The sequence below is a fragment of the Fringilla coelebs genome (assembly GCF_963513975.1).
Source record: "Fringilla coelebs genome assembly, chromosome: 9".
In the NCBI taxonomy this organism is placed as follows: domain Eukaryota; kingdom Metazoa; phylum Chordata; class Aves; order Passeriformes; family Fringillidae; genus Fringilla; species Fringilla coelebs.
This window is the reverse complement of record NC_140067.1, coordinates 11101931-11115121: the sequence shown is the minus strand read 5'-3', so window position 1 is coordinate 11115121 and position 13191 is coordinate 11101931. Positions and strand designations below refer to the sequence as shown.

General features: G+C 54.7%; 2 protein-coding genes across 2 annotated transcripts; one reads left to right on the top strand and one right to left on the bottom strand.

The window, feature by feature from the left end:
* Positions 1-625: 625 nt before the first annotated feature.
* TMEM125 (transmembrane protein 125) lies at positions 626-1288 on the top strand (the record flags this gene model as incomplete). Its single annotated transcript, XM_084211659.1, has 1 exon — positions 626-1288. The coding sequence occupies one exon, from the start codon at positions 626-628 to the stop codon at positions 1286-1288; it is 663 nt and encodes a 220-aa protein (XP_084067785.1).
* Positions 1289-6294: 5006 nt separating this feature from the next.
* On the bottom strand, positions 6295-10262 carry LOC311157104 (leucine-rich repeat-containing protein 19; the record flags this gene model as incomplete). Its single annotated transcript, XM_084211515.1, has 4 exons — positions 6295-6644; positions 6987-7133; positions 7782-8289; positions 10173-10262. 4 exons carry the CDS (start codon positions 10260-10262, stop codon positions 6295-6297), a joined length of 1095 nt encoding a protein of 364 aa, XP_084067641.1.
* Positions 10263-13191: the final 2929 nt, after the last annotated feature.

Genomic DNA, 13191 nt, shown 5'->3' with positions numbered 1-13191 from the left:
CTGCTCTGTCCTGCCCTGCTGCCAGCACCAGCTGCAGGCAGAGTCCTTCAGGCAGCAATGTGTCAGCAGCCTCTGAGCAGGGCACACGGCACTGGGAAGGCAGGAGCCTCGCCCTTGGGGCAGGCTGGGGTTCCCCCACAGCACACAGAGGTGTCCCACGAAGACATGCAGCTGAAGCAGACAGGGCTTCTGTGAGGGAAGCACAGCAAGGTCTGCAGGCCAGCCTGAGCAACAAAGGCCCCGGGTTTGGCACGGGATTTTTTGGTACAGGGGAGCAGGGTCACTGTTTAATGATATCTTCTTTTCTTGACTTTTTCAGATGAAAGACACGGGAAAGGAAGGAGACAACCCTGGCAGTTCCCCCGTGGTGCTGCTCTGGGAACGCTCCATTATGTTTCACAGCCCTGCCTTGGTGGTGGGCTCAACCCCAGCACGTGGACCATAGCTCTCCAGGTGGCACCACTGCAAAAGGAAATTCCATCGGGATCCAAAGAATGAGACCGAGACATCACTGCTGGAGAAATGCAGCTGCCTTCACCACTGCTGCTGCGCTGACCCTCCATTTGCTGTAAGGGTACAAATTCATCTGTGCCACCTCTGTGCCCTCTTCACCCAGCTGCCCACCATGCCAGAGCTGGCAGAGCTGAGCAGCCCCCGCACCCCTGCGGATGCGGACCACATCCAGAGGAATATCTTGGAAGAACATGTGGAGCTCTGGTGGTTCCAGGACCCCAAGAAGTCCATCCTGTGCTACGGGATGGCCGTGGTGCTGATCCTGGCCTGTGGGATTGGGGGCATCATCCTGCTGTACAGCACCAGCAGTCGGTCTGGAGAGTGGCGGCTCGCCGTAGGCACCACACTCTGCCTCCTGGCCCTGCTGGTGCTGCTGAAGCAGCTGCTGAGCTCTGCAATCCAGGACATGAACTGCATCCGCAGCCGGGATCAGATCGAGCTCCTCAAGAGCGGAGGCTTCTCGGACTGCCTGGTGCTGCTGCTGAGCGCGCTGGTGCTGCTGGTCTGCGGGGCGGTGCTCACCATCCTCTCCACCACCAGCATGCAGCTCAGCCCCGCGCGGCCGCTGGCCAGCATGTTCACCAGTGGGGTCATCCTCCTGACTGCTGGCAGTGCCATCCTCCTCTGCCTGCTGCTGTACCTGCTGTGCACCTCCTGCCGCCGGGCGGCTCCTCGGAGCCTGGAGACCGGCGAGATCCGCGTCTTCACCATCTCCGGCCGCCTCGCTGGAAACAGGCGGCTTCCGCCCACCTCCAGCATGGCCAACCTGATCTGACCCAGGACACCTCTGTGTGAGCCTTAGTGGATGCAACCTGTCAGTGATGGCCTTTCCCAAGGAAGGGCAAGAGCTGCAGTGTGCCCTGTGTTTCTGTTGGAGATGACTGGCATTTGCTTTGCCCCAGGCTGGTGGCACAGCACAGACTCGGGGCACCTGGACTGGCTGGCATTTTATCTCCACAAAGCCTCCTGTGTCAGCTGCTGCCTGCCTGGCTGTGACCATGTTACAGAGTGAAGGTGAGCCTGTCTTGTACCCCTGGGAACCCCAGTACTTGTTTGGTTCCTGCAGTTCCTGGAACTGTGTCATACACTCTCCTGGCAGGAGAGGCTGTAATTGCGGGTGGTATAAAACCAACCTGTGCTCTGTGCAGAGCCTCCAGCTCCTGAGTGAAGTAGAGCCTCTATCAGCTGGTGAATGGCAGGAGATACTTTGTATGTCAGCAGGCACCAGGGAGCCTCGTGGGAGGTATGGCTGCAGGGGCTGCTCCCAAAAGTCACCGGTGTCTGTGGGAGTGAGTGTGAGATTTGCATAGGATTGTGTGTGCCAGAGCCACAGCATGGCTGGACCTCACATGAAATGCTGTTTGTGTTTGCAAGGCCAGGATCTGTTCCAGTGTTACATTTCTGCAGCCCACCATCACCTGTGGTTTATCAAAGGGTGATCAAGCATTGTTGTGCCAAGGCCCTCATGGGTTATCTGTGCTGAACTGAGTGTTGGGGCTCTCTTATCATGCCAGGGTGCTCCAGCTACATGAGCCACAAACAGCAAGGTGCAGTTGCTGGGGGATGGTGATGGGATGCCCAAATCCTGTGGCTGAGGCTGCCCTCTGCAAAAGCTGTGCAAGGGGAGAGTGCCGTGCCCTCCCATAGGAGTCTCCCAGGCAGAGGCAGCTCTGCTGCCAGGAGCACTGCAGCTCATCCCACTCCCTGTTTGTTTCCATGTTGTTTCTGTCTCCCAAGTGCTGCAGCTGCTGCAGGGCAGAAAAGTTCCTCTACTGTCACCTGGGCCTTACCTGGAGCTTTCTGGGTGTTTTATCTTTACAAGGTGTCTTTTATCATCAAGGTGTCTCTACCAGAGACAGACTAACAATTCACCCCAGAAACTTTTCCTGCGACTTAAGTCTAATTTACCTGACAAAATTCTCATTTCCCTCATAGACTCACTAACCATTTCACTGCCCTTTCCATAGATATAGATCCCAACCTCTTGCTGAAGATGCTCCAGCATGACCTTCTCTTCCTCTTAGCCAGTTGGTCAGAGCATGGTGCTAATAACACCAAGGTCACGGGTTTGAACCCCATGTGGGCCATTCTCTTAAGAGCTGGACTCTGTGATCCTTCTGGACCTCTTCCAGCTCAGACTGTTCTGTGATTCTTCATCTTGTCTGCTCCCATCTTTCCTTCACCTGAGTTGCTCTGCCCCACATGTTGGTTTTGTTCACTATTTGCCAAGTGTCCTCTGTATGAAACAAGACTGAGCTATTGTTTTTTGGTGCATGGTAGCAAATTCATTTGGAAGAGGATGGTAGCTGATTCCCTTGCTAACAGCACAAATCATTGTCCATATTACACTTGGAGGCAGTGTCAGAGCTCACCATCAGCTGGTCAGTGAGGGCTTTACCCCTTCACAGCTCCAGACCAACCATTCCCAATGCAGTGAGATCTCATGAACACATCTGTATTCACCTGCTCTTGCCGACTTTCCTCTGCCTGAAGCCTTGGATTGTTTTCCCCAATGTAAAGGTACATAATTTGAGCTTTTCTCTCTGTATCTCTGCCACTTTCACATCATCTGTAGATTTTATTAAACTTCTGTTTCCTCTTCTCTCTGCATCTCCTCCCTTAATCTGCCCAGGAGCTCAGAAGGTGGTGATAAGCTCAGATCCTCCTGTGCTAAATGTCTTGAAAGCTGAGCTGTTCTTCCCCTCTGGGCTGTTTGGCCTCAGGTCCACCAGGGACCCCCTGTGCTTACACAGGAGGGTACAGGCCAGAGCTGAATGGTCTTGCACCACCATCACCACTGCTGCTGCTCTGCAGGTCTGTGTGCACCCCTTCTGCCAGCACCAGAGGTCCAGCAGTAACTGCCAGCTCCACCAACCTGCACGTGCTGGCAGGCCACAGCTGGCTGCACACCAGCTGTTTTGCACATCTGGGCATTTCTGTGAAGTGGTGTGACTGTGCCCAGCTCGCAGCTCCACGCTGCCTGCATGTCAGTGTGAATCCTGTCCCCTCCACAGCCCCTTCCAAACGTGCCCCAAGTGCCTGTGACTTGTGCCAGAAAAGGGTGATTGACTGTGGGCCAGGACAGCAACCCAAGGAGATAACAGCTAAGAACAGGCTGTGCCTGAAGATGGTGCCTGGGTGTCCAGCTGCCCAGAGGGACAGCCTGTGCTGCCCAATCACTGACTGCCCTAAGCAGTACAGGTGCTGGTTTGTTTCTTGGTTCCTGTGTTGTGTGTGGACATACATAATAAAGCGTTAGAGAAGCTGATTGTGTTGAAGGCTGATTCTTGAAAGCAGGCCTCTCTGCAGAGCAGAGGTGTCTGGGCTGGGCTCAGCCCAGGGCAGTAATCACTACAGCCCAGGGTCCCTCGTGTGGCTGTGGTTTTGGATCACCAGCTAGTGTGGCAATGCCACCACGGCCCCAAAAATGCACGTACTTCTTTCATGATACACAATTCCCACCTCCAGATCCATATTAATCTCTCTCTGCTTAAGAACCCAGATGTATCCAGATCCCCTTACCACTGCTCTGTGAACCTGAGACCTCGCTATGCCCCTGAAAGATGTTCACATGGAGCACACAAAGCCTCCTGAATATGTCAGTGCTGGCTAGCTTGTTTACAGAGAAGCTGTTTCACCCTGTGGCAGGGCTGAGCCTCGCACCTGGAACCAGTCTGCCTGCATACCTGCTTCTGCTCCCAGCCAGCCTCAGCCAGGCCCTCATGGCGCTTCCTGGGTGGACCCCTGGAGAAGGATCCTCCTTTTCATGCTCTGACCCCTTGTGTTCCCAGCTCTTCATGCCAGATGTATTTCCCCCCCAAACATGAGTTGCCAGGTTCCTGCCCACTTGCACTGCAGCTGCCTGAGGGCAGAAAATGCATACACACACACACACACACACACACACACAAGAAAATCTGCCATGTCTGCTTGGCTAAAAAATAAATGGGTGGACTTATGAGCAGGGTCAAAATAGACAAGCCATCCAACCACTAAGTGCTGAGGGACTGGTGAGTAAGATCCTGGACAAATAAGCCTGGGCACTTGTATTTTTAACTTCTTTTAAGACACCACCGAGACTAAAAAGAAAAGACTGCATCTAGCATGAATTCATGTGATTGAAAAGCATGTTAAAAAGCCAAGAAAATACTCTCCAAAAGGTAACTGAAATGCTTTTTCCCAGCCCTAAAATCTCTTAAATCTCTTACCTAAAAGATATTAGAAATTTCCAAAAATACAGTGTACAGTGTATGTTCATGATGAGCCCAGAAGGCAAATTATGAGACAGTAACTGAAAAAGTAAAGCTCACTTTAGAAATATGGCATTTAAGAGCAAAAGTTGGCTGACCACTGAAAGAAGCAAACAGGTTTTCCTCCTGTTCAAGGCTTCAAGTGGCATATTTGCTCTCTAGCCTGTCTCATCCATCCAATACCTGACCCATTTTTCCCCTCTGGTTTGCATTCCCTGAGGTGTATTATCTACCTTTTTTATACATTAAATGTTTTAATGAGTGGAAAAATAGAAAGGCAGTTAGCAGTGAAATAGAGATTTGAAGGAGGTGGGGGAATTAGCTGTGTGGCAGAGCTTTGAGAAATGCTGTCCTGTGTTATCTCATGCTCTGGAGCATGACGAAGAAACTCCTGAGCTATCAGGGATGGTAATGACTGGGCTGTGCCCTGGGAAATCTTCCCAATCACTTGGTACCAGCCTTATGAATCACTTACTAAAGGTGAATGCCACTGCTGCTCCCTGCTTTTAACTCCAGAGTAACCCATGAAGGCACGACCAACTCCAGCAGAAATAACTTGCAGTTACCTGTGTCTCATGTGCTGTTCATCATACCACAAAGATGACAGGAATGTAAAAATTATTGCATTCATACAACTCCACAGTTGAAAAGACACATGGAACTCTGTAATGGGTGCTGGGGGAGAGGGTCACCTCGCCCCAGTGCACAGGCCTGGCACTGCAACTAGCAGCACTGATGAGTTTGCTCAGCTCTGCAGAGCTGACAGGGGAAAGATGTCTTTTAGCTTGTCTTCCTGGAGAGGAAAGAGAGAAAAGAAAGATGGGCCATGGCTGGAGAGACATGTAGAGAAGCCCTGTGATGGTGCACCAGGGCTGCCTACACCACAGCAGGTGAAATATTTGTTTGGACAAGAGCACTCATTGTGCCACAGATATGGTCTCTCACTGCCACAGTTAGAGCAATGTATTTATGGTCCTTGAAAGCACATGCAGAAAAAGCTGCACCCCAGCTGTGGGGCTGGGGTCTCCTCCCAGCACTGCCATTGGGAGAGTCCCACCAAACCACTGCAGGCAGAGGCAGGGCTAAATCATGCTTTAATTTAACACCTCAGAGTGACAATGTGTTGAGGGACAGATCAGGGCTGGGTCTGGCACCATGGGGCAGTGGGGCCAGTGCCCAAGACCCCATGGCAGCACCATAGCAGGCTCCTCTTCCCACTTCACCTGGCTTCCCAGGCATGACAGGCACCACCTCCTTCATCCTCAGCATCTGAGCAAGGCTGGGAAAGCAGCACCTGGTTTGGTGTCCCTGTGACAGTGCAGCCTACTGATGTCATGCTGGGACACTCTAGGACCGGCTGCCTTCAGCTTCCATCATCATTCCTAGCCCATCCCTCTCTCTCCTCCTCTCTGCTCCCTTCCTCCCGCCCCAAACATGTGGGGCCCAAAGCCAAGGACAGGTAGGAAAGGGGTGGAGCTAGGGAGAGAGCAAGAGGCCGCAGCAGTGGTGGCTGAGCTGAAAGCTTGTAAGCTCAGATGGAGCGATGCAACTCCCGCTCCTCTTTTGTTGGCAGCTGCTCACTGGGCTGGATGTAGTTGTCCTCGATGAAGCCATCATCATCCTCAGCTTGCAGGTCAGCAGCATCAGTTATGGAATGGCTCCCACAGGAGCCCCTGTCCCAGCTGCTGCTATCCTCCATGGGGCTGCCTCCGATGGAGCTGATTTCAGGCAGTGGCCGGTGGCGGTAGCTGGCGAGGTTCTTGTGGGCAAGCTTGCACTTGGCAGCCAGTGCAATGAGGATGGAGATGCCAATTGCTGTCACTAGGAATCCCACCAGGTATGGCCAGCTCCTTCCGCCCTTCCCGGCAGGCAGTGCAGTGGCTGTGACACAGGAAAGGCACATGGTCAGCCTGTGGCACACCCAGGGGATGTCAATACTGGGGGCAAAACTGCCAGACAGCAGGCTGGTACTGCTGCCCATCACTGTGGACTCTCTACTCCATGTGGCTTTGTGGCACCTGTTCACTTTTCTGTCACAAAGCCAGCAAACACCTCCAGGAGTTGGCCACCCTCCCACCAAGCCACTGCAGCAGTGTGGCCCAGCAGCCTGAGCCTCTGGGACTGTGGGTAGAGCAGGGGGTCTTCACCTGCAGCCCCATCCAGTATGATGGAGGACAGGAAGGTGCTAGACCTTATGGACACCTCTGAATCTGCACAACTTACTGTTGTTCTCAGTCACTGTGATCTGCTGTGTTGTGTTGAGCTCACGAGCAAACCGCTGCTTAATCTGGCAGCCCAGGTCCTGAGAATTCAGAGCTGCGATCTCCTGGCCCCTCAGCCCCGGCGGGGACACGCAGGTCACCTGCACAGCTGGGAGACAAATGAGCTAAGGTGGGATGGGGGTCTGCACCCATCCCCTCTCCAGTTCAGAGAAGATGATCCGCGCTTGCTCCTGGGTTGACAGGTTGCATTGCAATGTGCTCCTGGCTCTGCCTTACACACTTGCTGATCCTCAGCACATTGTAGGAAACAACCAAAGGGAAAATCCCCTGACCAAGGAATTGTGTGTGACTCTGATTAGCAGCTCCTTTAAACTGGATACAGACAAATTCATGGACACCCACAGAAACCCCACTGCTCTTATTCAAAGCTGAGCTCAGATGGTTGGAGCCTGACCTGGCTCCAGAGAGGGAGCTGCCAACTCCTCAACAATGAAAATGTGGTCACTCCTCAAAGACACATAAAGATGGATTTACAGGCCAAAGTGTACACACAACCCATTTCCCAGAAGAGTAGCCAAATTATCCTGCTGACATTCTTAGAAATCCTTGGTATCCTGTGTAACTGCAAGCAAGGAACAGGTACATCACCTTTCGGTTTGCTGTCCCTCAACAGGGTAGGACAGAGACCCATCTCAGACCTTGCGCAGGGGTCGGAGCAAACGGATCAAGCAAGACTCCTACACTCAGGGTTCTATCAGGCCTGACACACTCCCTGCCACCCATGCCCTCCACTCACCTCGCCTGCGCCGCAGCCACTGCTGCAGAGGGTGCACGCTGCAGTCGCAGGCCCAGGGGTTCCCTTCTAGATGGACCTGTGGGACTGTCTCCATCAGCTGCAGGCTCCAAACGTCCACAGAGACCAGCGCGTTGTGCTGCAGGTCCAGGTGGAAAAGAGCCTTCAGCGGCAAAAGGAAAGGGACATCAAGCTCTTGCAAGCTGTTGTTTCTTAGAAGCAGGGTGTGCAAGTTTCCCAGGCCCTTGAAAGTGTCCATGTGGATGTAGCTGATGCTGCAGCTGCTCAGGTCCAGCAGACGCAGCGCCCCAAGGTTGGAGAAGACTGCTGGGCTCAGCATGAGCTTGGCATTGCTGGAGAGGTTGAGAGAGTGCAGGGAAGGGAAATGCTTCAAGAGAGTCCTGTGATGGGGCATGACCAAGGAGTTGAAGGAGAGATCCAAACTGGTGATGTTTCGTGGAAGGGAACTTGGAGCATGCTGAAGGTTCTTCCCACTGCAGTTGGCCCACCCCTGGAAAAAGAGCTACTGTTTGAGATGGGCTATTCATGATGGCGAGCATCTCCATAGAGAGACTGCTCAAAGGTTCAAATGTCTTAATTACCCTTGCTGAGTTTAAAAAAGCAAAGACACACACACGTTTAAAAAACACATGAGGTACCAGACTCAAGTGGGCCTAGATAAATGGAGAAAGATGAGCAGGACAGCCCAGGACTGAGAGCAGCTGATTGAAACAGTAAAGGAGGAGCATGCAGGGCTGGAGGAAAAACCCAAATGGATGAGTAGAAAGGCAGCAAGTTGTCACCTCCCTGTCCTTCCATACAGGGCAGTTGTCATACAGGGTCAGTTTGCAGAGGGCCTTCCTTTTCCTCCCCTGGATCCCCACCTCCAACCCCCTGGGAGCTCCTGTGTGACACAGGGGCATCCTCCCAGCTGGAGCAGGGAAGCAGGTGAGTCTTGCCTGTTGCAAGGACAGGCAGGAAACTGACCAGGCTGCAGAGCTATAGGCACCTGTACCAGTCACCTGTGCCAGGAGCAGCTCCCTGGGGCCTGTGCAGGACAGTGCACCAATGCTTCCATCTATGCCACATTCCTGAGGACACACGGTGGGTAGCTGTGGCTTACTGCTTGCTGGCTTAGGTCAGTATTAGGAAACAAAACAGGCCAAGGACCATTCACTGTCCCAAAAGACCAGCAAAGCAAGATGGAAGGCTCAGTCAACCCACATGGATGGATTTTGGTTTTTTTACCAGTAAAACAGGGTGCCCCAACTCAAATAGTTCTGGGGAGCAGTCCGCAGCATGGGTTACTCTTGCCTTTTAGTGGGAGGGGGTCAAGTGTCCAAACTGAAGCTGCCAGAGAGCAGGTCAGCAATTTAAGTTTGGTTGGGCAGGCACAAGCTCCTGCTAAGTGCTGTGTTTGGACCTTGCAAACAGAAATGCTGTGCTTTAAGTTTACTGTGGTCCATAGTCCTGGGCTTCTGTGTTGGCTACATTCCAGCCAGCTGGGCTTTCTATTTCCTTCATCTGCCTTTTCATCCTCCTGTCCACCTAAATCTCCTACCAGACCCTGCTGTTCCTGCTTGATACAGGAACAGATATGCCCTTAAAAACCTCAGATGCTGAGGACTGGGTCATAATTGGGCCAAGCTACAGGGGCACCATATGGGCCCTGTTTCCAGCTCAAACATAGCTGGGCTCAGGGAGGCTTTGGAAAACAGTGCAAACCTTTGGGTGGAATAACTGAGAGCTCAGTGGAAAGGTCAGTGGCCCATGACAGCCACTTTCCTTCATTCTCTCAGCTCCTGCCTGATGCAGCCAAGCTGCTGGCTGCAGTGCTTGTCTCAGTGGCTTAGCAGTGCTTCCTGCTCCTTGCTGGGCGCTCAGGGATCCTGGCCTCATGCTTGCCAATCACCCTGGCTCCAGCCACTGCATCACCATGCATTGGGGAAGGGAGTGAGAGGTTGCGACCTCCTCAGGGATGTGACTCAGGGCTGCTTGCCATGCACCCCTTATGGGCAGCTGTGTTACACCTGCAACCAAGAGACCCCCACAGTCAGAAATGCCATGACTCAGACAATGCTTTCCCAGGCCGTGCTCTGGTGAACGGGCTGGACAGCATGACATGTTCAGCCTAAGGCTGGGAGCAGGACAGCCAGGCTTTGGGCATGGGCAAACCACGCCTATGGCTGGTGGCCACCGGCACAGCCCATCTCCCAATTAACTCCGCTGCCTCCCGTGGGTTTTCATCACTCATCTTTTCTTGAGCTGTGCAGAGCAGGAGCTGCCTGCCAGGCCCGGCTGCCCCGTGGCACCCCAGCCGTGCTGGCAGGACCAGGAGCGGGGCCCTGCCCACCCCCAGTGCTGCCCGCGCCGCAGCCCCCACGCCCCCCCTACCTGGCGGTCAAGGCTGCAGGGGTGTCCCATCACCACTGACCAGGCGCAGAGGAGGCTACAGAGCCAGCAGAGCAGGCAGGTAGGAGCCATTTGGCTCCAGCAAACTTCCGGCCAGAAAAACAAGTCTCGGGGAAAGCTGGGAAGCCGGCAGAGCCGGCCCTGCCGGGCGAGGTGTGGCCGCGGCCGCGCGGCTCAGGGCCGCCACCGAGTCCCCACACGCCGGCCCCGCAGACAGCAGCGCCCGGGACCCAGCCTGGCTGCCGCCCCGGCCCCGCTGCGCCCCGGCCCCGCTCCTCCCGAGCTGGTGAAAGGTGGCGAGGCCAGTTACACATTAACAGCCGCGCCCCATCACCTCCCAGCCGTGTGGCCGCCCGTGATCGGTGACCAGGACTGCCTGCTGCGCTGTGGGTGCCGCCGGGGTGGCAGCAGGACCCTGGGAGGGCTGGGGAGCCTCCAGAGGGAGGAGAGGGCACGGCTGTGGCACCTGCCCTGAGATGCTGCACTGGAGGAGAGCAGCCTGAGCCTGGTCCAGGTGTTGGTCCACGCACCTGGGACAGGGGCATACAGACAGTCCCGGCTGGGGAAGCTGGGGCTGAGGCAGCAGGAAAGTATCCTACAGGAAAATAAAGGTCTTGCTGGAATTCCAGCAGAAAGGTGTTTAAAGCATGCAGCAAACTGGCAGGTCTCTGGGCCCAGCAGCAGCAGCTCAGTGAACAGCACGTGTTCATGAAGGTCCCCGAGGATGGGAGTGCCCCACCACCTTCTGCACCCCCCATGCAGACCTGCCACTTAACAGTAGTTCTCCCTTCCAATCCTGCCGTGCACAGTGAAAGTCTGAGAAATCATGTCAAAGCAGCATCTCATGGGTGTTTGCTGGCACGCCAGACCTGCTTCTGTGCCCACGGGTGATGGGGCAGGTGAGTGGGCAAGGCCACAGGCCAGGCAGGGAATGAAGTGACTGCACCTGCTCCTGGCTTTGCCTCTGAAGCAAGAGGGAGCCCCAAGCTCTCCTCCCTTCTCCCATTCCCTGGTCCCACGCCTGTTCAGCGCCAGGAAGCCGATTGCCAGCAAGAGCACTTAGGAACTGTCAGCAGCTGGGACAGGACGGCCCCTCCTCCCCCAGCTGCCAAAGGGCCCCTCCACAGCCGCATGTCCCACCCTTTCCTTAGGGAAAGGGCTTCCCAGCAGCCTGTCCTTCATCCTGCGGGCGCGTGCTGGATGCCAAGGCAGCAGGCAGCTCCTACTTCCCAGCTGCCCAGGCGGGCTGGGGATGCTCAAATACCCCTCTTCCAGGATGTTCCTATGCCTGGTGGGATCAGACCTTAGCCCAGCCTTGCGGGGCCTCCCCAGGACCCACTGAGCACATGAAACAAAACAAGCATCCAGAGAAACAGGGCTAGAAAATGTTGCTGAGGCAGCCCAGTCCACTGGTAGATCTGCAGGGCGGTTGCATTTCCTATCAGGAAACGTATCTGTGCGTTATGGTTTCTGGCATGTGGTGCCATGCATTAGAATGTGCAAATGATAACAAAAAGTGGTATTTTTGTCAGGCTTTGGGGTATTTTTTGTTTGTTTTTTGGTTTTTTTTTTTTTTAGTCTGTTGTGATTCAGCAAAAAAGCTGAGGATCATGAAATCAGCAGATATTCAGGTACTTGGAGTGTCCTATGGATTGGGCAACTGGAGCTTTCCATATTGCAGGAGAGCAAGTGTGGATGGAGAGCTGCTTTGGCTGTGCTTATCTGGTGCCTCCTCTGGAGACAGATAAACTTAAACTGGAGCTGCAAAGTCCTGGCTCGCCACAAAACTCCCCAGAAAGGTTTCCTACCCTACCTCCTGCCAAAGGAATCTGCACATATAGACAGCACAACTCTTATCCAGGTGCTCCTAGAAAAAAACACAAGCAAACAAATCAGATCTGGCAGATTCCTCAGTGGATCCCTGAGATCTCCTTGGGTATGGCCCGGTGCAGAAAATGACCCCATATGGCTCCCATTCTGCAAAAATTCTGCGCAAATAATCCCATCCTCAAACAGATCCTCCTGAAAGAGGGCATTTCACAGAGTGCACTCTAACTCGGGCTCTGTGTGATGTGCTCCCCCACAGCTGCCAGGGGAGCACAGAATGAGTTGCACATGTAAGCATGCAGTTACAGCCAGTTTCATTTTCCAGCAAATAAGGGCAGCTGCACCTGGTATCCACCTTTTCCAGATCCTCTCCACCCCTCCTGCCATGGGGTGGCCAGGCAGCTGCACTGTGGGAGCCCCAGCTCACTGCCATCCCTCCCTCAGCATGCCATGGGCACTGCGCGGCCCCAGAGCACTCTGTAAATAGTCGGAAGCGATGAATGGATTTCCCTTTCCTCTCCATGTGTGCTTTAGATTTTTGGCCGGATACATCATGGGCCCAGGACACATCAAAACATGAGACTCACTCCCTGGCAGCCCTGGCTTTCACATGGGAACAGTTTGATTTGTGAACCAGTGTGAGATTTGGTGCATGAAGCTTATGGTGATTTCCTGGGGAACGCTTTTTGTTAGCCAGGCAAAGAGCCTGGAGCCTGCTGGTGGCTGGCACAGCCTCCATGCTGGGTGTGAGACACTTTGGGGCTGGGCCGTAGCAAGGCCATGCTGTGCTGTGCCCATGCCAGCACTGTGCATGGGAAAGCCAGGCTTTCTCGTGCTTCCCCTTCCCCCCAGACATGTTTACCACAAACCATAGGGTTTTCTCCTCGGGCAGTGGCCACCCTCCCATGTGAGCTGGGCAGCTTGTTGGCACCCTACCTCTGCTCCCACTCAGCCCCTCTGAAGCCGGACAGTGTCCCCCCGATGGGCCCTTGCAGGATGAGTCGAGCCCTGGCAGAGCACGGAGCCCTGGAGGGCCGTGCCTCGCACCCCGGGGCCCGGTGGGGCCGCGCCTCGCACCCCGGGGCCCGGTGGGGCCGTGCCTCGCGCCCCGGGGCCCGGTGGGGCCGTGCCTCGCACCCCGGGGCCCGGTGGGGCCGCGCCTCGCACCCCGGCT